The sequence below is a fragment of the Limanda limanda genome, chromosome 18 (assembly GCF_963576545.1).
Source record: "Limanda limanda chromosome 18, fLimLim1.1, whole genome shotgun sequence".
Classification (NCBI taxonomy): Eukaryota; Metazoa; Chordata; class Actinopteri; order Pleuronectiformes; family Pleuronectidae; genus Limanda; species Limanda limanda.
Window position 1 is genome coordinate 5,806,333 of NC_083653.1, and position 24,694 is coordinate 5,831,026.

Here is a 24,694-nt window from a genome sequence, read left to right on the forward strand (position 1 = left end):
AACATATAAACACGAACATTTGTAAGTAGAAATTGACGAATGTCCAGGTGGAACTTGTACTTCTGGTTTGGAAGTGAACCATCTTGACAATCGTTTTGGCTCTTTGGAGGTGAAATAGTTTGTATTTCCGGGTTCACTCAGCTTCAGGTTGTCAGTTGGTGTGTGTCTCTGTGTGAGTGTGTGTGTCTGTGCCTCATCAGTAAGTCTCTTCATCATATAACTTTATATCCGATCTTTGATTCATCCTGTTCATCATTAACACATCTGTGATTCAGTTAGTTAACTACAGTAGCGTGTTAGCAGGTTAGCTTGTGTGTAAGCTAACACTTCTGTCGGTTCAATGCTTCTTCACTTCAGCTGAAATGTTTAATAAGGTTTCTGATTTTGATAAAAAAGACCAAATCTAAAGAGATTATTAATGAGTTCCACTAAAAAAAGAGAGAAATGGAAATTTAACAATCTGATCCCAGGAAAACAAAAACATTATCAAACCTTACAGAGAGAAAGTGGAAAACCTGGAGGATTCAATTACATTTAAAGTAGTTTAAGAAGTAATTTTGGACCTCGATATTTTAAATAACTATGAGCGACAGAATAAAGGCACAGAACTACTGAAATGTAGTAAAGTATATAATGTAAATACCCAGTTAATATAAGTACATCAACTTGAATATTCAATAGTTCACATTTGATATTCCACACAAAGCAAACTGATCATTAAAAAAACGTAATCATTAACTACTTTTAAAGCTGTAGATCTAAAGATATCAGTGAAGTGTTTGAATGCGTCAGTTAAAGGTGTCTGTCCCTGTCTCTGTCTGTGTCCCTCAGCGATGTCTGGAACTCCTGTGATCATGCGTCTGATGGCGTCGGCGCACTCTGTGGCTGAGAAGGCCGGGGCCATCGTGAGGAAGGTCATGCACAGTGGAGACCTTGGCATTGTGGAGAAGGTGGGACTCGTATGTTTGTAAAGTTATAAAAGCTGCCAGCCTCATCATCGAGTCGTTTGGACCTTCTCTGATTCCTCCATGCTTCTCTCCACAGACGGGAGCCAACGACCTGCAGACGCTGGCAGACAGACTGGCACAGCAGAGCATCTGTGCTTCACTGTCCAGACGCTTCCCAAAACTCACCATCATTGGAGAAGAGGTCCGTCAAAATAACTCTGGTTTAAGGCTTTAAATGGGGGGGGGACATTGAGGACAAAGACAGACAATGACATGTATCTCCTGCTCATCCAGGATCTTCCATTTGAGGAGGTGAAGGAGGACGCCATTGAGAAGGGCCAGGCAGAGGAGATCCTCCAGAAGAGCTGCCCAGCAGAATACAGTGGGCTGAAGGAGGAGGAGGTAAAACAACCAGTAGATCCAGGAGTGTAAAGTGTATATTTTCAGTAAACGGTAATTAGGTAAAGCTGAAGAATATTAAGTTGTGTTATTTTTCTGTGACTCACACTGGTTAGAAATTGGTGCATAATGATATAATGAGTCTCACTTTGTGCACGTGTTGGTGTGTTTCTGTGTCTCAGCTTGTTGTGTGGGTCGATCCACTGGATGGCACAAAGGAATATACTGAAGGTAGGCTCTTCACATATGCTTCTTAAAGTGTGTGTGTTTGTGTGTGTGTGTGTGTGTGTGTGTGTGTTTGTGTGTGTGTGTTTGTGTGCACAGTGGGCTGAGGCTTCATTATGAGCAATCCAGGAATTGACTGAACAAATACGTGGAGCTCTGAAGTGACACCACCAGCTTCTTATCTTAAAGAAATTCAACACACACATTGTTGTTGTCAAGTTAATCATTGACTAATTACTTCAGCCCTTCTACTTTCTGCTTCCTGGAAATTAACACAACCACCGAATCAAGTCTTTAACCAAAACTCTTGTTTGAATCTATTTATTTCTTCCTCAAAATTCTTCCCTGTGTTATTTCCTGGCTCTCGGGCTCACTGTCGCTTTCACCTTTTCCTCTCCTTTCTCCGTGCATTTCTCTGTCTCTGTCTTTCTGTATCTAACTCGCCCTCCGCCGACCCCAGCGTCGAGGTGTCTCCGTCAGCACACTGAGGTCCAGACACCACACGGCTGGTCGGGGACCTCTCACAGCACGGCTCTCTGTAATGGTGACACGTAGGAAAGCAGCGATGGAAAACCTCTGCATGAACTTGCTGTATTGAATCTTCAACTGCCAGAGCAGTTTCTCATGTTTACTTTGAGTCAACTAAACTTTGGTTAAGTGGCCTCCAGCTAATGTCCTGCTGTCTCCAGGGCTCCTGGATAACGTGACGGTGCTGATTGGAATTGCATACGGAGGCCGAGCTATAGCAGGTGTCATCAACCAGCCATTCTACAACTATCAGGTACAGTGAAAACTTAGTACTGTTCTGCAGCTGCGTCTTAAACCCCAACACTCTGGTTAATTCAGATTCTGTCAGCTCGGAGCAGGAGCCGTTCTGGGGAGGACCATGTGGGGAATGCTGGGAGTGGGAGCCTTTGGATTTCAGCTGCAGGAAGTTCCAGGTGACAGGAGGATAGTCACCACCACCCGTTCCCACAGCAACAAGGTGGTAACGGACTGCGTAGACGCCATGGAGCCGCATGAAGTTGTAAGAGTGGGTGGTGCTGGAAATAAGGTGAGATTTTGGGGCTATTAACTCCTTAGAGACAGCAGAAAGAGACAAAAAGCCTGTTACTGTGTGAATAACACCTGATTCATCTCTCTTCAGATAATTCAGCTTGTTGAGGGAAAAGCATCAGCTTATGTCTTCGCGAGTCCAGGATGTAAGAAGTGGGACACCTGTGCTCCGGAGGCCATCCTGCACGCAGTCGGAGGTGAAGTCTCTCATTGCCTTTTACAGACAACTTTTAAAACAGTACACATGTGCTAAAGTGCTAAATATTTCACCATCCCCTTCTGTCCTTGTGCAGGTAAACTGACCGACATGCACGGGAACGCGTACTGCTACGATGCAGATGTGAAGCACATGAACTCCGCCGGTGTTCTCGCGACACTGCGCAACCACGAGTACTACGCCAGCAGAGTACCACAGTCGGTGAGAGAAGCCCTGAAGCTGGACTGAGGAAACATGAAACACTTTGGCTAACGTGTAATTCAGCAACACACCAATGGTAGTTCAATCAGAAATGAGCCGACTCAACAGTAAACACTTTGGCTAACGTGTAATTCAGCAACACACCAATGGTACTTCAATCAGAAATGAGCCGACTCAACAGCACTTCCATTTATTTCACTCATGAAATAAAGCCGTACAAATCTCAAAACATTGTTACTGTTTTCAACTCATGACCAATCGCTGTACACGGCAAAAGGCAAGATTATTTCATATTAAATTAAAATACACAAGTCAAATGATTATCAGTGAGTTGAAAAGGATTCACTGTACTTCATTAAATAACCACTAGAAGGAAACAGTGTAACATCACCAGCATAGTGCCGACACCAAACATCGTGTTGACCTCTTTACAACGTTGTGTAATGTAATGCGATGAAGTGCAACAGAGTTCAATGTGAGATAGTTTGTCTTGTATTGTTTTTATCAGAGGTGTCAAGTAACGAAGTACAAATACTTTGTTACCTTACTTAAGTAGAAATTTTGGGTTTCTATACTTTACTGGAGTATTTATTTATCAGACGACTTTTTACTTCTACTCCTTACATTTTCACGCAAATATCTGTTCTTTCTACTCCTTACATTTTAAAAATAGCCTTGTTACTCCTATTTCATTTTGGCTTGTTTTCATTCCGGTTTGTCATCGTTCAAAAACACACACAATGTGGCGCACGCAGCGGATGAGGCGTGCACCACCGTCCTCGCAGCATCCCACATTTTTCAACATAAAATTTTAATATAACATTATAGTCATAATGGCTTTTAGAAAAATGTTTTTTTTGGAGGATGTGGTGTAGTGCACTATAGGCCCCTGAGACGCGGCTTAAGAGTTTGTCCTTAATGGGGAAAAAAAAGCCCCTTACATTACTTTAACTTTTATACTTTAAGTAGTTTTGAAACCTCTACTTTTACACTTTTACTTGAGTAAAATTCTGAGTTGATACTTCAACGTCTACAGAAGTCCTTTTAAACCCTAGTATCGATACTTCTACTTGAGTAATGAATGTGAATACTTTTGACACCTCTGGTTTTTATTAGTTCTTCACTTTTCTTTAAGTTTCTACAATGTACTGTTTATAAAGATTGACGACATGACAGCTCTACAAAAGTGAAGCCAAATCATCTCGACTGCCCCCTGGTGGCTGACTGGAGTGCAAGACATTAACCCTGCTTTTTCTATGTTAGCATAGGGATGTGGACCAAATTAAAGTAAAAAATTAAATATGTTTCTTCTCCAAAGCTGGTTTCAGTCATTTTAGGTCGTTTTTATCCCAATGATGAATGTTTAATGTCATGATTGACGGCTGAGACCTGTGAATCGACGGGACCTCGATACCACAGCTCCGCACCCTGATCACTGCGGCACAGACTCATGCTCCAAATGACGTCACAAGTGCGAGATGGCATCAGCTGTATCCAGGATATTTTAGCTTCATTTTTGTACAACGGGAGGAAGTGGAGACATGTCGTCCATCTTTATCTACAGTCTATGGTTTCTACACACCTGATGATCTTAACAAAATTAAAGAACAACTCAAAGTGCTCAGCGATGTTTTATGCTCACATTTCCACACACACTGAATTCACATCAGAAAAACAAAAGAAAACATTTGAATGCTATTGCATTTGCCTTTTTCATTACTTTACATCAACAATGGAAATTCTGCTTTTCAACAACCACAAATGGTGTATCTGTAGGAGTGTGTGTATCTGTAGCAGTGTGTGTCTATGTAGGAGTGTGTGTATCTGTATCAGTGTGTGTATATTTAGGAGTGTGTATCTGTAGGAGTGTGTGTATCTGTAGCAGTGTGTGTTTATGTAGGAGTGTGTGTATCTGTAGGAGTGTTTTGTATCTGTAGGAGTGTGTGTATCTGCAGGAGTGTGTGTATATGTGGGACTGTGTATCTGTAGGAGTGTCCGTATCTGTAGCAGTGTGTGTATATGTAGGAGTGTGTGTCTGTAGGAGTGTGTGTATATGTAGGAGTGTGTGTATCTGCAGGAGAGTGTGTATATGTAGGAGTGTGTATCTGTAGGAGTGTGTGTATCTGTAGCAGTGTGTGTATATGTAGGAGTGTGTGTATCGGTAGCAGTGTGTGTATATGTAGGAGTGTGTATCTGTAGGAGTGTGTGTATCTGTAGCAGTGTGTGTATATGAAGGAGTGTGTGTATCTGTAGCAGTGTGTGTATATCTAGGAGTGTGTATCTGTAGGAGTGTGTGTATCTGTAGCAGTGTGTGTATATGTAGGAGTGTGTGTATCTGTAGCAGTGTGTGAATATGTAGGAATGTGTATCTGTAGGAGTGTGTGTATATGTAGGAGTGTGTGTATCTGCAGGAGTGTGTGTATCTGCAGGAGTGTGTGTATCTGCAGGAGTGTGCGTATCTGCAGGAGTGTGCGTATCTGCAGCAGTGTGTGTATCTGTAGCAGTCTGTGTATCTGCAGGAGTGTGTGTATCTGCAGGAGTGTGTGTATCTGTAGCAGTGTGTGTATATGTAGCAGTGTGTGTATCTGCAGCAGTGTGTGTATCTGTAGGAGTGTGTGTATCTGCAGGAGTGTGTGTATCTGCAGGAGTGTGTGTATATGTAGGAGTGTGTATCTGTAGGAGTGTGTGTATCTGTAGCAGTGTGTGTATATGAAGGAGTGTGTGTATCTGTAGCAGTGTGTGTATTTGTAGGAGTGTGTATATGTAGGAGTGTGTGTATCTGTAGCAGTGTGTGTATATGTAGGAGTGTGTATCTGTAGGAGTGTGTGTATCTGTAGGAGTGTGTGTATATGTAGCAGTGTGTGTATCTGCAGTGTGTGTATCTGCAGGAGTGTGCGTATATTAGATTAGATTTCTTTAGATTAGATTTCTTTATTTATCCACACAACGGGGAAATTCACTTGTTACAGCAAAAAAGAGAAAAACAGAATTTAAATAACAGTGCCGAAGCAACAATAAAAAAGAAAGATCAAAATATATACACTACTAAACTACACATAATGAGAGTAAAAATATACAGAAAACAAAAACAAAAAACAACCTGCAAAACAGACACTGTGCAAAAGCAGGTACTGGGGAGAAAGTGGAGTGATGTAAGTGTTATTGTAATGAAAACAAAAGTATTATAAGTAATATTGCAACAGTAGTGACCATGATACAGAAAAAATAATTAAAAGTAAGTGACCATAATATAAATAATACTACAAGATAGTATAAAGGAAAATATAAATATTGCAATGTAACCATTATAAGTGACCATGATATAAATATAGATGTAAAGTGTTGAATATTATTGTGCATAGTAGTGATCTGAGTAAAAAAATAAAAAATAAATAAGAAAAATAAAAATACAAATACAGCTATGGTGAGAGGTTGAGTGGAGATAAATAATAGACAGGGACTACAACATTATCAGGTGGTGCTGGTGTTGTAGAGCCTGACTGCAGCCGGGATGAAGGACCTGCGGAACCTCTCCTTCTTACACCGTGGGTGTAACAGTCTGCTGCTGAAGGAGCTGCTCAGGGACCCCACATTGTCATGTAGGGGGTGAGAGGTGTTGCCCATGATGGACGCCAGCTTGGCTAACATCCTTCTGTCCCCCACTTCCTCAATGGAGTCCAGAGGACAGTCCAGGACAGAGCTCGCTCTTCTTATCAGTCTGTTGAGCCTGCTCCTGTCTCTGTCCGTGCTACCCCCCCTCCAGCAGACCACAGCGTAGAAGATTGCTGAAGCCACCACAGAGTCATAAAAAGTCCTGAGGAGAGCCCTGCACACTCCGAAGGACCTCAGCCTCCTCAGCAGGTGGAGGCGGCTCTGGCCCTTCTTATAGAGGGCATGTGAGTTATCAGACCAGTCCAGTTTGTTGTTGAGGTGAACACCCAGGAATTTGTAGCTCTCCACCACCTCTATGTCCAATCCCTGGATGTTCACTGGTGTTAAGTTGGATGCTTTTTTCCGGAAGTTCACGATCATCTCCTTCGTCTTGCTGGTGTTCAGCTGAAGCTGGTTGAGCTCACTCCAGCTGACGAAGTCTGTGATGACCGCCCTGTACTCCAGGTCATTCCCCTCAGGAACACATCCAACGATGGCTGTGTCATCTGAGAACTTCTGGATGTGGCAGTGGGTGGTGTTGTGGGTGAAGTCGGAGGTGTAGAGGGTGAAGAGGAAAGGGGAGAGCACCGTACCCTGAGGGGCACCTGTGCTGCAGAGCACCACGTCAGACACACAGTGATGGAGCCTCACATACTGTGGTCTCTTGGTGAGGTAATCCGTTGTCCATGCAGCCAGGTGTTGGTCCACTCCCACGTTCTCCATCTTCACTTTGAGCAGTGAAGGCTGGATGGTGTTGAATGCACTTGAGAAGTCAAAAAACATGACCCTCACAGTGTTCCTGCTGTCCTCCAGGTGTAGCAGGGATCTGTGCAGCAGGTAGGTAACTGAGTCATCCACCCCAATCCCAGGCTGGTAAGCAAACTGCAGGGGGTCCAGCTGTGTGCCCACCAGCAGTCGTAGGTGTCTCAGGATAATCCTCTCCATCGTCTTCATCAGGTGAGAAGTCAGGGCAACTGGCCTGAAGTGGTTAGGCTCCTTGGGGCGCGGCGTCTTCGGCACCGGGACCACACAGGAGGTCTTCCACAGGGCTGGGACTTTCTCCAGGCTCAAGCTTAGGTTGAACAAATGCCTGATCACACCACAGAGCTGGTCAGCACAGTCCTTGAGCAGTCTTGGGCTGATACCATCCGGGCCCGGGGCCTTCCTTGCCTTGATCTTCTTGAGTTGGCTTCTCACCTGATCATCTGTTATAGAGAGGGGGGTGGAGGATGACTGTGGTGGGGGTGTGGGGGTGAGGAGTGGTGAGAGTCTCAAGGGGGGATGATGATCTGGAGATGGGGTGGGGGTTGGCTGGTGGGGGTCAGGTGTCGAAGGTGGCAGGCTGAGGAGGGGAGGGGGAGGGGGGGCTGGCCAGGAGAGGTGTGAAGAGGGGGCAGGGGGGGGGGAATCAAATCTATTGAAGAACAGATTCAGTTCATCTGCCCAGTCCTTGTCCCCGCTGGGTTGCTGTCTTCCCACACCTTTTCCGTGGCCTGCAATGGTCTGCAGCCCTCTCCAAACGTCCCTGGCGTTGTTCTGCTCCAGCCGCTTCTCCAGTTTCTTCCTGTAGCTGTCCTTCCCCTTCCTGATCATCAGCCGGAGTTCCTTCTGGACTCTGCGCAGCTCCTCTTTGTCCCCCGATCTGAAGACCCTCTTCTTCTCGTTCAGCAGGGCCTTTATCTCGGGGGTCACCCAGGGTTTGTTGTTGGGAAAACACCGTACCAGCTTGGAGGGCACAGTGTTCTCCTCGCAGAAGTTAATATAATCCGTAATGCAGTGGGTCATGCTGTCAATGTCAGTGCCATGGGGGCTGCAGAGTGCCTCCCAGTCTGTAGTCTCGAAGCAGTCTCTGAGCCTGGCACTGGTCTCCTCGGACCACTCCTTAACAGTCCTCTTCACAGGTCGTTGTTTATTCACCACAGGGGTGTAGTCCGTGACGAGGTGAACGAGGTTGTGATCCGAGCGACCAAGCGGGGGGAGGGGGGATGAGGTGTATGCATCCTTGATGTTTGCATACATTAGGTCCAAAGTTTTATTGTCTCTAGTGTGGCAGTTCACGTACTGGGTGAAGGTGGGAAGAGCAGAGGACAGAGGGGCATGGTTGAAGTCACCGGAGATGAGGAGGAGGGCTTGGGGGTGCTGGCTTTGAAGATGCGAGATAACTGTGTGGATCCGATCTGAAGCTACAGCAGCGACCGCCGAGGGGGGGATGTACACAGTCACAACAATAACATGTGAAAACTCCCTCGGGAGATAGTATGGCCGCATGCTGACCGCTAACAGCTCCAAATCTCTGGTGCAGAGCATCTCCTTCACGCTGGTGTGTGCCGGGTGGCACCATCTATCGTTAACCAACACAGCGATCCCACCTCCTTTCTTCTTACCGCACTCCGTTGCTTTTCGGTCCGCTCGTACGAGTTGGAAGCCGTCCAGATTTACGTGTGAGTCCGGAGAAAGTTCAGTCAGCCACGTCTCTGTGAAGCACATGAGGCTGCATTCCCTGTATTCCCTCTGCAGTCGGGTCAGCGCCGTCAACTCTTCCATGTTGTTTGGGAGAGATCTTACATTCCCCATGATGACAGACGGTAAACATGGTTTAAACCGTCTTTTCCGCTCCCTGCGCTTCACTCCCGCTCTGCATCCTCTTCTCCTCCTCCGTAACTCCTCGGGGATCTCCGGCCGCTCCACGCAGAGAAGGGGTGTGTGGCGCAGGCCCAACAGCTGATCCCGGGTGTAAACAATGGAGCCGTGGTTGAATGGGGAGCCGTGGTCGAGTGAGTTTCCCACAGCCACACCAAAAAGTGCCGAAAACAGCAAGGAGCAAACTACGAATGTTAAAATGTGAACATCCATAGCTGCGCACTTGCTTAAAGTGTCAATGTAGTAAAAAAAACAACAACAAAAATACACTAAAAACACTATTTACACACTAAAAGAGGTACGAAAAGTGAGAGGAGTGTATATATATATAGGAGTGTGTATCTGCAGGAGTGTGTGTATATGTAGGAGTGTGTATCTGTAGGAGTGTGTGTATCTGTAGCAGTGTGTGTATATGAAGGAGTGTGTGTATCTGTAGCAGTGTGTGTATTTGTAGGAGTGTGTATATGTAGGAGTCTGTGTATCTGTAGCAGTGTGTGTATATGTAGGAGTGTGTGTATCTGTAGCAGTGTGTGTATCTGTAGCAGTGTGTATATCTGTAGCAGTGTGTGTATCTGTAGCAGTGTGTGTATCTGTAGCAGTGTGTATATCTGTAGCAGTGTGTATATCTGTAGCAGTGTGTGTATATGTAGCAGTGTGTGTATATGTAGCAGTGTGTGAATATGTAGGAATGTGTATCTGTAGGAGTGTGTGTATCTGTAGCACTGTGTGTATCTGTAGCAGTGTTACCTCATGTGATCGGCAGATGAGATCCATGTCGTGGCGGATGAGGAACTCGTCGACCACGTCTGCCCCGAAGGTGAAGGAAACTCCCCGATTGTTCCTCCCCCATCCCTGCCCCTCCATGTCTGGGTCCGACCACAGCAGGTCGCACAGCAAGCCTGGAACCAGTCAGAAGCACCAGTCAGACCAGTAACACTCCCAGAAGTCAGAAACTGATACAACCAAGTGTTTGTTTGGTCTTTAACTTAAAGCTTTCATTTTCATTTCATCTTTATATCCAGTGGTGACAACTACACACTTTTCTGTGCTACCAGCTGTCACCTCAGTTCCAGAAATAGCAATTTATCTCTTAGAAAATGAAGAGCATATTTAGTTTAATTAAGTCCTGCTTAATTCTCACCTGACACTTCTCAGTCTCTAACAATCAATGAATACAAATGTGCTGCTACACTTTACAGAACCACTCTGTTGTTTTCCTGGAAATAATGAGTAGATTAAGACGATCGTCATGAGAGCGTTAAACCACAGACCTGTGTCAGGGACGACAGTCGGTCTCATAATGAGTCGAATCTGTTCCATATTCTGCAGATCAGGAGAGAGACCTGAGGAGAACAAGGGATTCTGTTAATGTGACTCACACTGCAGCAAATCAAATGTTTAATTTACATAAAGAAAGGAGCATGACAAAGTAGAGACATGGAGATATGATGTAGCAGAAAACGTGACAAATTAATGTCAGTGCCTTTAGATACTTATATATCTTTATACATGAATACTTGACAAACCTCCATGGCAGCAGAAGATCTTCTCACTGATAATGGCAACAATGGGCAGGCAATTAAAACAGTCTGTGAACGTCTCCCAGATCCCTATGTTGAACCTGCGTTCGCCTGAGGAGAAAAACACAAATACACGTGGAAGATAACAAAACATATCAGACAAAGAACCATTAGAAATGTTAGTGCTAGCAGGACTCTCCATGGCCAAATGCAAAACACAGGACTTTGGGCTGAGCCAGTGCACGACAAACAAACAAGTGACAACTCACACTCATCATAAAAGCCTTCGATGCGATTGATGGAAGCACACTCGTGGCTCCCCCTGAGCAGGAAGACGTTTTCTGGGTATTTGATCTTGTAGGCCAGCAGCAGGCAGATGGTCTCCAGGGACTGTCTCCCCCGGTCCACATAGTCCCCCAGGAACAGGTAGTTGGCCTCGGGAGGGAAACCGCCTCTCTCGAATAGCCTCAGCAAGCCCGAGTAATGTCCATGGATATTACCTGGAATCATGTGTTCAGATGTTACAGGTTTAATCGGCATCATGATCTCTGTGATGAGTGTTTTTTAACTAATGGGATTGAATCAGGGCCGGTCCTGGCAATGTTGGCGGGATTTCAGAATGGCGCCCCCCCCCAACATACACACGCAAATTGTCAAGCATCCCCAAGAACTTTTGGACTGTATACAGATGCACACACAGGCAGAGAAAATTGTAAGCTATAAAAAATAATAAAAATATATAAAAAAAATATAAAAAGTCTGAAATCAGCTGTACTGACAGCATATCATGTCATGTCGACAAAAATAAACATTTATGATGTCCACAATCGGGGTGATTCTTACCTCTATATTGTTCTTTCTTCTCCTCCTCTACTTTGCTGCGCTTTCTGAATCGTGCACCTGATAATTGAATGCTTTTTTGACTCATCCTCGACTCTTACCACAGTCTAACACGCGTATGTGCTTGTGTGTTTCTGTCAACTGACTAACTGAGTAAGTACATAATGGAAGATGGGGAAATTTCGTCATGATGCGGCAATAATCAGGGGAATTAAACTCCAGGAGAACAGCGGAGAAATCTAAAGTATGGGATGTATATGTAATCATGTATATAATATATCAATTATATCATTTAAAATATATAAATTTTCAGTGTGTTTTCCGGCCCGATTTGGCCCAATTTAGCGTGGAAAGGAGGCGGACCGCTTTCGTGGCGCTTCGCGGCGCTTCTATCTCCGTTTCGCCCCGGGTTGAGACGATGATGTTGTGATGTGAATGTATTGGTTTATATTGCATGTGTCACGTCATGATAAATCAGTCTCTTGTGCCCCCGTCTCAGCATTTTGCGCCCTAGGCAACCGCCTACTTCGCCTATGCCAGGAGCCGCCCCTGGATTGAATGAAGATGATAATGCAACAAATATAGAAGAAGCTCTCACCACAGATTTTGATCGGAGCCTCAATTTCTAGCAGGATGGGCTGCCTGAGGAAGATCTCTCTGGACAGGATGCAGAGCCCCCGCACCTCAGCCTCCGTCATCTGGACGATCCTCCCTGGAAGACCTCCTCGTGCAAAAGAAAAACGCAAAAAGACGGGATCGTTAAATAGGGACGAGTTAGTATTTGATACCAGATCGATGCATATAATTCCACGTACAGTAATGACTAGGTGTCCAGGTACATTTTTCAGATCGTAGGGTAAAATGCAAACCAATTATTATGAGACCATGTTCCCGTCGTGTACAGGAAGGACACAAGAGGACAGATTCATGCAGCCGTAACGGCATCAATTTATTTTCTTGCGACGTGTATGTTAGCAAAAACAAAATGACAAATGTCAGAGAATTCAATTGAGAATTTTATAATATTAATAACGCATACTATAAAAACTGAAAATGCAAGTAATATCTTTTATTAAATAACGTAAATATAGACGCAAACATTGATGAACATAGATTTAGCTTCTTAAGGAAAAGCTTGAACAGGTTAATGAATCCAGCTTCAAATCCATTTCTGTCTTTAAATCAACATTTGACGAGTTTAAAAATTATACAAAATAAAAATCCCTTATGTACGTTAATAATTAAATCATTTTACTTTTAGATTTCTCTAATTAAATCAAATTAAATGAAACGTTAACACGTCACAGGAGGTTTTAAAGGGGGCGTGACGCTCAGGTCGTCTGGCCATGCCAACATCTGACGTTACTAAGCAACCGCAGCATTCCTGTGACGTCTCATCTTCTTAACAAACGAAAAAGTGTGTGTGTGTGTGTGTGATCGTGTCTACGTACTCTCCACACAGGCTTGAGTGGAGAATACATAATTTACACTCGACACCCGACATTGAACGGAGCAAACAGTGGAGAAGTTCTTGAAGATGGATGAAATTAATAATTTAAGTGGAGAAGAAGTACAGTGAGCTGTATGATCCTCGGAACATGTTGTATAAAGATAACATTAAAAAGGACAAATGCTGGGACGCCGTTGCAGTTAATGACAAATATCAGCTGTATGTGTGATCACGGAGAGGAATCGCAGGATGACCGCCGCGGAGAAAAGCGTGTCTGTTGTGACCAGCCTGGCGCCTGCGCACTAGGGATCTACGCGGCGCTTACGCGAGGCTTCAGCGTCCTGTGTGTCCAGCCCAGCGCCGGCGCCCTAGGGCGCTGCGCTTACGCGACGCTTCAGCGCCCGGTGTAAACCCGGCGTTACACTGCATGTGTTAAGCTCTGCTCTTTGTTTCAGGCAGCTTAATTAGCTGCACCTGGTACTAACTACTCTTGTTCACAGCTTTGGGTAAGTGTTGTTTATCTCGTGCTGTTTGTGTCCATACAGAGTTTGCTCTCTTACAAGAGTGAGTAGAAAAGTTGGGAAGCTTAATCAATAAATAATCTATCCCTAAAAACTGATTTAGATCGGGGGGTGCCCCTCCTCACCCCGTAACTGGCTGTCCGCAGGGAGTGGGGTTTCTCCAACTCCCCCTCGTGCGTTCGCGCACAGTGAGTGGAGGTGAGTTTAAAGCCAACCTTTTCACGTTTATTTGCCTTTCAAGAATGAATAAATAAACCGTGTTTGAGGCCAGGTAGTTTCCCCTTTTCACCTCTGTGCGCAGCAGGTGGGATTGTTTACCTGTGTTCCCTGTATAAAATACAGTTGGTTATTGGTTATCACCCTTTGTAGGTGCTATTTTGTTTCCCTTAAAGCCCTGTTCGCAGTGGCTGGGATTTTGTTCTCTCTCCACCCCCCCCACCCCCCTTGTTTTCTGCCATTGCAGGCATACAGTGGGCATTTTCAGGTGAATTAGTTATTTCACCCCTTCCTTCGTTTTATGTGATATTGGCCAGCTGTGATTAGCCTGTTTATAAGATCCCCTTTATCAGCTATCCGTAGCTGCTGGGCGCTATTGTTTATATATGTATTCTTAAATCACAAAAGTAACACAGAAATGTCCTCACATTTGTGCCGTTATTGCCGTGCAGCCTCTACCAGCCAAACTAAATGAAAGGGGACACACCTCAAGGAAAGCCCCCCGAAAACGTGGGCATGAGCACACCCCTGTTCGCAGACGGGACTCAAGAAAGACACAGGCTCCAAAACCTTCACAGAACCCAGCTGGTCAGCATGATGACACTCAGCTGCAAATCCTAGCGGCCATACGTGGTCTGTCAGAGAGTTTGGGTAGAGTTGAGGCCCAGTACCCGGCCACAACAGCTAGGGCATCGAGGCATGGGCACTCCTCCCCGGACAGGTTACCCTCCTATCAGGAGGAGAATGTGGTTCACCCTGACATTCTCTCTCTCTATGCTCAAAATTCCCTTTTTGAAAGTGATGGGCAGTCTGAGGGTGCTGCTGGGCTAAAACAGCCTAAATCCACACAATGTGAGGGGGCGTCCAACCTCAGCAACATGGGTGACAGTGAGCCTTCACCCATGGACGTCATCTCAAAGGTTTCAAGTGCGGCAAAAATTGTGGGGCTCAATGTTCCAACTGAGGCTCCTGCTCCAGTGGATGGGATTTGGGCCGGCATCACTCAGACCCAGCAATCAGTTACTGTACCTGTCACTGCATGAAAAGAAGCGTTTGTGTCAATCTGTGTCGCAGAGAAGTGTTGGCACATCCTTCGGTTAACGACTTTCACACGTATCTGCAGGCAGCAAAGGAAACGCTCAGGGTTCCTGCAGTTGTCAAGCCTGTGAGCTGTTGAGATTTGACCCCCCTGCTCCAACGCCTAGAGGACGCTTTCACATGCAAATGACAATGCTCTGAGCTTCACAAATGCAAATCAGTTTCCCTGAGAGCAGATAACACCAATGTGTAAGAGGCACCAACAAACTATCTGGCTGAGTAAACCAGGCTTAAAATAAATATTAAACCTGAAATTTTAAATTGTTCTTAAGTAAGTAAGTGTGCTATAATGAATTATATTGTATACCACGAACAAAGGTCAATGCAGTCAAAAGAAATGAAACAATGCACTTTATTTCAAATTTTTATTGTCATCCAAAACAATCCTAAATCTCAACAACTGTACAGAGTGGCATGATTACAGTCACTTTTTCAATTGTGCTGGTTAAATGCACAGAGGATTTGTTAACCCGTCTCTACCAGCAAAGAAATGGTGCTGGGTATGATCATCTGTGTCCTGTAAGCTCCAAACTTCTACTGGCTTTCCATAAAAATATCTGTCCTCCCAAAATACTGGCATTAAATTCACATGTCAATGGCAAACTAAGCTGTTCCATGAATTATAAATGGTACCTTTTCACCACTACTTTCAAAATTGCTATGAAACATTCATTGATTTAATGATTTATTTTTTCAGTGTAATATTTAATCCCCCATGGACTGCACAGTGACAAAACACAGCAGCCGGCTGTTTGGCTACAACATACATCTCCACTCAGTTTGATTATTATTTTAAATATAAAGAAGACACAATATAGAGCTTAAATTCCTTCATAATTTGAACTCAGGGTTCATACACATTTTGACCAATGGATTTCCATGACTTTTCCATGACTTTTCCATGACTTTAAACCAAATTTCCATGACCGAACATTGCGTGAAATCTCGGTGTATACGCGAAAAAGTGACAAAATGTAGTATTCAAACTAACAATGAGAATTCCAAGGCATACAGCACACCTTAAATGACACAAACCAAAGTATGCCTGCTTATATTTTGAGCATATTTCTTTAAAAATGTATGAATTATTTAAAACTCAGCGTAAATGAACTAGGGATGGGCATTCGATTAAATTGTCTTAATCGATCGTCGGAAGAATTAACGATCGATTTTTTGATTAATCATTCATATTTTTATATTAAAATTCACTATTTATAGCCTATATTAAAATGCAGTGAAAATAGAAAAAACAGCGTGTTTCCTCATTGAGATCTTTATTACAAGATTAACAACTCTTGTGGCAGTTAAACAGGATCCGTTCAATGTTACACTTGTAAATAAGCGCTGCTGTCCTCCTAAGCCACGCTGAGAGAGCAGCTAGCCGCTGAGAGCTAGCTCGATCTGACGGCTCTCGACCTCTCAGTCCGGTCGTTGTAACGCCCTCACTCCCGGAACCCCTCACCCAGACCCGGGTCTGTCCGGGTTACCCTCCGCGTGGACTGAGGGTCCGTGTGCGGACATGAAGCCGAGCAGCAGAGGCTTAGCTCCGGGCTGCTTCCTCCAGCTGCTAACAGACACGCTGTGCTGCGTTCAGGGCAACTCGGATATTCCGACCTCCTGCCACATAGCGAACATGCAATAGTTTATCGATGAAAACATGTCATCAATGAAATTCTTAATGATCAATTAATCAATAGTCGAGTATTTATGCCCATCCCTAAAACGAACGACATGAAAATAAGAATATAACAAATTTCCATGACTTTTCCAAAACTTTTGGGAAATCATTTTTTTCCATGACTTTTCCAGGCCTGGAAAAACACATTTTAAAATTCCATGACTTTTCCAGGTTTTCCATGACCGTACGAACCCTGTGAACTTCAATTGTCTAATTGTTGTTATTAAACTTTCTCAGTATTCCATTAAAACAGTCAACACTTTTATCCAAAGCGACTTACAATAAGTGCATTCAACTATAAGGTTACGAACACAGAACAGCGTGAATCATGTGTGTAAATGTACTAAACACCACAAAAAATAAACCTGGCCTCAGTCACATACTCATCCTACGTCACCCGCTCGCGTCATCAGCTGATGGACTCGTCCAATCACAGCCTCGTAAACACAGTGCAGCAGCGTCGAGTGTCCCGCAGACAGGAAGCGGGTCGTGTTTAGCTTGTCCCGTTTGAGTGACTCTGTCTTCAGGGTAAATAACTTGCTGAAGTCGACACTACGCTGTTCCCTGGAGGAGAAGATGAGTGCGTGTGGAGGCAGAGCCGCGGGCCCGGTGTGGACGAGTCGAGGCGGAGAAGACGGGCGCGCAGTCCCTGAGTTAAGGTGAGAGCTAAACGGAGCCGCCATGCTAACTACGAAGCTAACCCTACATCTGAAAGCATGTCCGCCACTCTTTGGGATAGCGAGAAAGTTGCTAAAATACGAATACAGCATCGAGTGCTGGAGCAGATCTAGTGCATGTGTAAATATGTATGAATTACTTAGATGTAACAGTTTGTTCTCGTTAAGTTTTTTCATCAACGTGACTTTTCTGTATGTTTTCACAGCCTCAGCCGCCCCCCCCCCCCTGTGAAGGATGCATGAAATAATTATATAACCAAAAGGACAAAATAAACATAAATATTCCCTGCCTTACATGGCTAACCCATTACAGAGTATACACAATGCCTTCATGTGGGTTCACAAACAACATTTAAAAAGAACCAATGCACTTCACATTCGTTCTGTACAAATCCCACTAGAAGACTACGTTTCCCATAATGCCGCGGGTTGCAGCGGCGCGAATCGGCGCACTTCAAAGGGAAAACTCTGCAGACCTAACTTCTGAAATAACTCTTCAAACTCTGCACTTAACACGTTTCAGCCATCTTATATTGCTCTTTAAGAAAGCTGTCACAGTAGCATGCATTAAACGTAACAATGACACTTAGAAGTGGAACACTCCATAACCGTACCTGTCTCTTTCAGCTCCAGATGCAGACAGAGAGACAGGTTCCTGAGCGGCACGTACCACAGCGCGACAGGGGGGTTCACAGACCAGAATACTTATATACAACATATACACATGAAAATAAAAGGTACATAAAACATTACTCCTTTTGTAAGTACTGATTTAGCCTAATCATTTGCTATAAAATGAAAATAAGAAAGCACTAGAAATACATATCCCCCCCTCCTCATTGTCGGCAATTGGTACATCCCCCTGAGACGATACCATCTGCAGGGTTTCTTAAAGTTAGCTGGAATATAATAACACCCCATTACACATGGAACATCCCAAGTGGGGCACCTCAGTTCAATGCAGGTTGCCGGAGACTGACTAAGAATCAGTATTCTCCTGAAACAGGTATGGGAGATATGCCTCCAGTTGAGCGGGAGATGGCAGCCTTAACATCTCTGGGTCCAGAGCGGGTAACCACCAATCCACGCTGTCCCCTGAAAGAGTGTGATAAGTCAGACCGACTGGTGTCTCGGACTTATAATGCAGCCACACAAGCAGCCCGCTCGGGCAATGCACTCGCCATTTTATTGGCAGCTCTTAGGAGAACAGCCAACCCAGAGGACCAGGACACCTTGAGCCTGATAGACTCTGCCCTTGTCACTCATTCCCAGCTAACAAGGGACATTGGTGCAGCTATGTCTTCTGCCATGATATCTCGGAGGCAGATCTGGTTGGCACAGACAACTCTTCCCGAGAATATCAGGAAAAAACTGACCAATATGCCAGTCGTGCCAGCACATGTTTTTCATCCTGACTCCCAGGGTGTGTTAGATAAGGCTGAACAGTCTCGGCGTACCAGAGAGTCAGTACAGCGCACGTTCAGAGGGGCTGCGACTACCAGGTATAAACCCAGGGGCTCCCAGCCTCCCCACCAATCATCATCCTGGGCCCGTAAGGAGCCATGGGTGAATGACAGGCGACAGGCTACAGGATTCACAGCCTCTGGTGACTCCAAACAGCCTTCACAAAGTCGACGTGGGTTCTATCCCCGTTTTTCGACTAGAGATGCTCCCCAGAGGAGGCGCCCCCCCAGAGGTTCAGGACCTCGGGGCGGTACAGCCTAGGGGTGGGGGGAGACCCGCCGAATTTCATTCTCATCTATGCCTGGACAGCTGGGAAGAAACTGTGTCAGACCCATGGGTGCTTGCTACAGTATCAAAGGGGTACAGAATTCAGTTTCGGCGACGGCCCCCCCCTTACTCCAGGATCCGCATGACGATTGTCACGGACCCAGTCCATGCTCAAATCCTGACACAGGAAATTTTAACCCTTCTGCAGAAGGATGCAATTATGAAAGTAGATCCAGACGAACAGCTCACTGGCTTCTACTCCACGTATTTCCTCGTGCCGAAAAAAGATGGCGGAATACGTCCCATCTTGGACCTAAGGCGATTAAACGCCTTCATAAAGGTACTTCCTTTCAAGATGCTGACCACGGGTCAGATCTTAGAATCTATCGAAAGAGGAGAGTGGTTCACCTCGATAGACCTGGAAGACGCGTACTTCCATGTGCCCATCTGTCCAAACCACAGACCTTTTCTTCGGTTTGCATTCCAGGGGCAAGCCTATCAGTTCAAGGTCCTGCCATTTGGCCTTTCCCTCTCACCAAGGGTGTTCACCAGAGTGGTTGGGGCGGCCTTGTCTCCTCTCCAGTTGTCAGGAGTAAAAATCCTTCCCTACCTGGACGACTGGCTGATTTGTGCTCCATCTCTTGGCCAAGTTGTAGAGGATACCCAGAGGGTGTTGTCGCATGTACGGTCCTTGGGTTTCAAGGTAAATGTGACGAAAAGCCACCTCGAGCCAAGGCAGCAGGTGATTTTTCTGGGACTTTGCTTGAATTCCCTTACAATGTCTGCATCCCTCACATCTCAGAGGGTGAGGAAGATTCTAGCCTTCCGGGAACGATTCTGTCTCGGCAGGCAGCTACAATTTATCAACTTTCAGAGGATGCTGGGGATGATTTCAGCCGCAGCAGCTGTTGTTCCTCTGGGCCTCCTCAGGGCCAGGCCAATTCAGAGGTGGCTGAATGCCTTCAAGCTCGACCCGAAGCTGGACAGACACGTGAAACTTCGTGTGACACGCACATGTCTCCAAGCCTTATGCCCATGGGCAGACCGGGTGCTCTTGCTCCAAGGAGTCCCCCTTGGGAACATTCCATCGAGGAGGACAGTGGTGACGACAGATGCTTCCCTCACAGGTTGGGGAGCAGTCTGGGAAGGCAGAATGGTGCGTGGCCCGTGGATACCCCCTTGGGGTGGCGAACACATCAATGTTCTGGAGTTGAGAGCGGTTCACCTTGCTCTGAAGGCTCTCCTTTCCTTTCCTTTCCTTCCTATAAATCACCAGGGAGGCACAAGGTCCCTGCGTTGCCTCCAGGTGGCACAGAAACTTCTGTTTTGGGCTTTTCAGCATCTGGCTTCACTCAAAGCAATCTTTATCCCAGGGATTGTAAATCGAGCAGCAGACCTCCTGTCCAGGACTGGTCCTCTCCCAGGAGAATGGAGGCTTCATCCAGAGGTTGTATCCCTCCTATGGAGTCGGTTTGGCACGGCTCAGGCCGATCTATTCGCATCAGCAGAGACAACCCACTGCAGGATGTGGTTCTCTCTGAAAGACCAGGGAGGTCCCCTAGGCCTAGATGCACTCATCTCAAGAATGGCCGGAAGGGTTGTTGTACGCTTTTCCTCCATTCCCTCTGATTCCCCAGGTACTCAACCGGGTTGCCTCGGGCCACTACGAGGTGCTGTTAATAGCCCCCAGGTGGCCAGGGAGGCATTGGTTCCAAACGCTCCTTCGCCTGGTTCACGGTCAACCATGGGCCCTGCCAGTCAGGGCAGACCTCCTCTCACAGGCAGAAGCTCAGATATGGCACCCCAGATCAGACATCCTGCAGCTTTGGGCTTGGCCCCTTCTCAGTACCTCTCTCAAAGGTTAGATGAGGCTGTCCTGAGGACCATAGACAATGCCCGGGCTCCCTCCACTCGGGCTAACTATGGCCATAAATGGAGTGTGTTTTCTACATGGTGTCGCAACAGACAGGAAAATCCAGCCACTTGTCCTATTGAGCTGATTCTCCGTTTCCTTCAGTCACTTTTGGACTCTGACAGGGCACCTAGCACCATTAAGGTATACACTGCCGCAATCTCTTTCTTTCATGAGACAGTGGGAGATGTTACAGTTTCCTCCTGGCTATATGCTCTGCCAAAAGGGTGAGTGAATTGCATGCTCTGTCTATAAGTGACGATTGTCTAAGATGGAGGGCAGGTGACTCAGGTGTGTCTCTCTGGCCAAACCCCTCGTTTTTTGCCTAAGGTCATAAACCATCAGACGGTGAATCAGGTGATCGAGATCAGCACTTTTCAACCTGATCCGGCTCTACTACAGGAGGAAGCCGGCCTGCCTATGTTGTGCCCAGTAAGGGCACTGAAGGCTTATATTGCACGCACAAAGTCTCTGAGGGGCTCATACTCTCAGTTATTTGTCTGTTTTGGGGGTAAAAAAAGTCGGCCACCCTGTGTCTAAACAGTGTTTGTCCCATTGGATCGTTAATACTATCGCTGAGGCCTATTCTGGACAGAACATACCAGTCCCAGATTCCTTGGTAGCTCATTCCACCAGGAGTATGGCCACTTCCTGGGCGGCTTTAAAGGGGGTCCCTCTTTCAGAAATATGTGCAGCAGCAACATGGAGTGCTCCCTGCACATTCTCTAGATTCTACAGGGTCAATGTGGCTTCCCCCACACCATTGGCTTCCGCAGTGCTGCTCTCAGCTGCTGGGCGAGGATGTGAGGCAGTAGAGTCCTCTGTTCTTCGCGACCCTGATGATACTAGTCATCCGTGTTAAGACCGTGGTGACGGTCTGAGGGAGGTCGAAATAGATCGTAAGTTATGACCATAACTATGGATCTATGAGACCGACCGATGACCGTCACCCTCTTTTGTCACTCAGAATGGGCTGAGGCGTTCAGACAAGGAGGAGGCGGCCGCGCTCACCGGGGAGCTTTATGGGCGGTGAGCCCAGCTCCCTTAAGGTCACTCACGTGACATTGTTGATATTTGGTCTCGAGGATAGGGAGATGAGGACATCATTCGTGTTAAGACCGTGGTGACGGTCATCGGTCGGTCTCATAGATCCATAGTTATGGTCATAACTTACGAAATGTTTTGTTTAACTTAAACAAAGTTACACGTCACACGCCAGCGGGAGTTTCTTATTGCAGCGGAAATGCCTAACTTCGCTCTCTTACCTTCTTGTAGCCGGGTGATGAGGCCGTCTACGTTCAACTCGCCTTCTGCCATGTTTCTCTTATGTAGGTAGTTGGGCGAAATCAGCCCTGGGGATTGACTCGCAGGTTCAGGCAGCAGGATGCAAGGTGCAGGTACAATTTCAGGGTATTTGTGTTTTTTACTGAAATTACCATGGCAGAGAGCTCAGCGCAATGCAGATTAATAAAAAACGTGCGAATAGAAAAAAGACGTGGTAATTGAGAATTAAGGCAAGTAGAAAAAACTTGGAGATCAAAGGTTTAGTGTGTAAGGTTCAGGTGCAGAGGATTAATGGCAGAAATGTAATATACAATAGCCCTAGTGATGTTTTCTCGAGTGTGTTTCACCTAAATTGTATGAATTGTTGTTTTATTTTCTCTAGAATGGGCCCTTTATGTTTAAATACTTTATATTTACATCAGCAGCGGGTCCTCTCTCTAAAGAGGCCGCCATGTTGTTTTTTTACAGTAGCCCAAACTGGACAAACTCAAACATTTGTGAGTTTTTATGTCAACTGAAGGCTATCGTGAGGTGAGGGGTATTCAGCTGCAATATGCAACGCCACCACTAAATTCTACACTGTGAATTCTACACAACTTCACAACGATTAACTTGGTTATTGTAGAATTTTTTTGTCAATAAATAGAAATGATCACGGCAAATGTACAAAACTCCTTTCTCATGGCCTTGATGAGATCCTGCACTTGTGCTGGAATCTCTCTGTACCAAACAAATCCAAGCAGGAGGAGGTGAAAAATAACAACGGGTGGGTTCGGAGGTTTTACTCAAAAACACGTGTGCACTTACGAGGTCTTAGCTCCAGGTGTAGCCATGTTGAAGCCCTTCTGTTTGGACAGAACCTGATCCGTAGAGAAGCCCTTCTCTACGGATCTTTATTTTGATAATGTTGGAGTGGAGTTGAATGTTTATTCATTTGCAGCCGGTTTTAAACAAGCGCTGATGCAATTCATTATTTATGTACCCTCCATTGCAAAATATAATAGATAGAAATAGAAAATTAAGATAGAAGAATATTATCATGTCAAACGTGACACATTTTATGTAATGTGACCCAAAAAAGAAAACGTTTTAATTCAAACTGTAAAGACTAGGGACAGAAAAATGGACGTGTCCATAGAATGACATTTTATTAAAACCTGGAACAAGAAATTATTGCAATTTTTCCTTGATAAATGACTTTAAAATGATAAATTAGTGGATTTATTTTCAATCAATAAACATATCAACCAATCATTATTTCATTTTCGTTTCACATTCAGAGAAAATGTAGCTTTATTCCACTTTATAGTAATCAAACTTTGTACTAAATCATTTCTCAAATCCGTTATTTCTGTCCTCTCCTCCGACGGGGGATGCTTACTGTTATAGGTCCAGGTGTTGGGGGGGGACCAGTGTATTTGTAATCGCTGTTGTTAAAGGTGCGAATATACGGTGAAGTCTGCAGGAAGAAAACAGAGAAGAAACTAGATTAAATCACAGCAGCTTCAAAATATAAAAATGTGCTACATCCAATCAAAGACTATGATTGCAGTCCTCACAGTCGGGACATAAGAGAAACTAGGAGACATGAAACAATATTAAATTCTCAGTTTAATCACAATGTTTTTACCTTGGTTGGACATTTCAGGTTAATCTCTGCAGTAAAATCCTGTTCGGAAGTTTTGTTGCCCAGAGGTTCCAACTAGGAAAACAGGAGTCAGGGTGACAGTGAGAATAGATTTAATATACTGGTACATTAATATAAGATAAGTGTTATTATTGTGATCATTTGCAAGAACAACTTTAATGTAGCTGGTTGCAAGAGAGAAATGTGTTTTTATGTGTTATTTGGAAAAGTCATTGATCTCGCTACTAACTTACTGACAAAACATGAAATTCATCCATAAAAAATTACATTAGCATAAAATACCTTGAAAGTGTGTGATTGTCTGTCTGAGAGTTACCATGTTGTTCCAGAGGGAGCGAGCTAACAGAGTCTGGGCCTTCTGGCTGAGGTGGAAGCAGTCGGGACTGAAGAAGGAGCGATCGAGACGTCCATCCTGCAGAGAAGGTACAAGTAAATGTGTTTTCATCGATCAGAGCAGTGAGATGTATGGTTTCCAAACACCTCAAACAACAAATTTAAAATCAAACGTACTAGTTCTTTAAGTTAAGTGACTTCAAAATGGATTACTGATAAAATGAGAAGGACTCTTTTATATCAGCACTATGTAGCCACGGCGCTGTGATGATTCTGTTGTATAGACGATGGAGGAGGCGACTGATGGTTCTCAAGAGAGCTTTGTTTTGAGTTGTCATAGTTACCGGCAGTCTGGGCAGAATCATGTCCCTGAGGAAAGGCTGGAGGACCACAGTGAAGTCTGAGCGAGTGTCGTAGCGGCCGGACTCCACAAGCTCATGGAGTGAACGC

The 24,694-nt window shown here is 45.2% G+C and overlaps 2 protein-coding genes across 2 annotated transcripts; one reads left to right on the plus strand and one right to left on the minus strand.

Annotated features, from left to right (window-relative positions):
• The first annotated feature begins 142 nt into the window (after positions 1 to 142).
• Positions 143 to 4,362, plus strand: bpnt1 (bisphosphate nucleotidase 1). Its single transcript, XM_061091149.1, has 9 exons — positions 143 to 199; positions 832 to 950; positions 1,045 to 1,149; positions 1,242 to 1,349; positions 1,529 to 1,577; positions 2,261 to 2,352; positions 2,428 to 2,625; positions 2,719 to 2,824; positions 2,921 to 4,362. Exons 2-9 carry the CDS (start codon positions 834 to 836, stop codon positions 3,070 to 3,072), a joined length of 927 nt encoding a protein of 308 aa, XP_060947132.1. The 5' UTR covers positions 143 to 199; positions 832 to 833; the 3' UTR covers positions 3,073 to 4,362.
• LOC133024843 (serine/threonine-protein phosphatase PP1-beta catalytic subunit-like) lies at positions 3,289 to 22,296 on the minus strand. The gene is made up of 11 exons (XM_061092005.1): positions 22,245 to 22,296; positions 19,317 to 19,325; positions 12,295 to 12,417; positions 11,126 to 11,356; positions 10,863 to 10,967; positions 10,608 to 10,679; positions 10,084 to 10,235; positions 8,971 to 9,417; positions 8,808 to 8,879; positions 8,419 to 8,589; positions 3,289 to 3,306 (listed from the first exon to the last, which is right to left on the minus strand). Exons 1-11 carry the CDS (start codon positions 22,294 to 22,296, stop codon positions 3,289 to 3,291), a joined length of 1,452 nt encoding a protein of 483 aa, XP_060947988.1.
• Positions 22,297 to 24,694: the final 2,398 nt, after the last annotated feature.

Excerpts from the sequence above, each read along its gene's own strand:
- bpnt1 (XM_061091149.1), top strand. The coding sequence starts at position 834 with ATGTCTGGAACTCCTGTGATCATGCGTCTGATGGCGTCGGCGCACTCT. Across the intron at positions 1,350-1,528 it reads GTGGGCTGAAGGAGGAGGAG|CTTGTTGTGTGGGTCGATCC; the intron begins GTAAAACAACCA and ends TCTGTGTCTCAG. Across the intron at positions 2,353-2,427 it reads AGCCATTCTACAACTATCAG|CTCGGAGCAGGAGCCGTTCT; the intron begins GTACAGTGAAAA and ends AGATTCTGTCAG.
- LOC133024843 (XM_061092005.1), bottom strand. The coding sequence starts at position 22,296 with ATGGCAGAAGGCGAGTTGAACGTAGACGGCCTCATCACCCGGCTACAA. Across the intron at positions 8,880-8,970 it reads GAGATTTGGAGCTGTTAGCG|CTTCAGATCGGATCCACACA; the intron begins GTCAGCATGCGG and ends TCGCTGCTGTAG. Across the intron at positions 8,590-8,807 it reads AGCCCTCCTCCTCATCTCCG|AGGACTGTTAAGGAGTGGTC; the intron begins GTGACTTCAACC and ends CGACCTGTGAAG.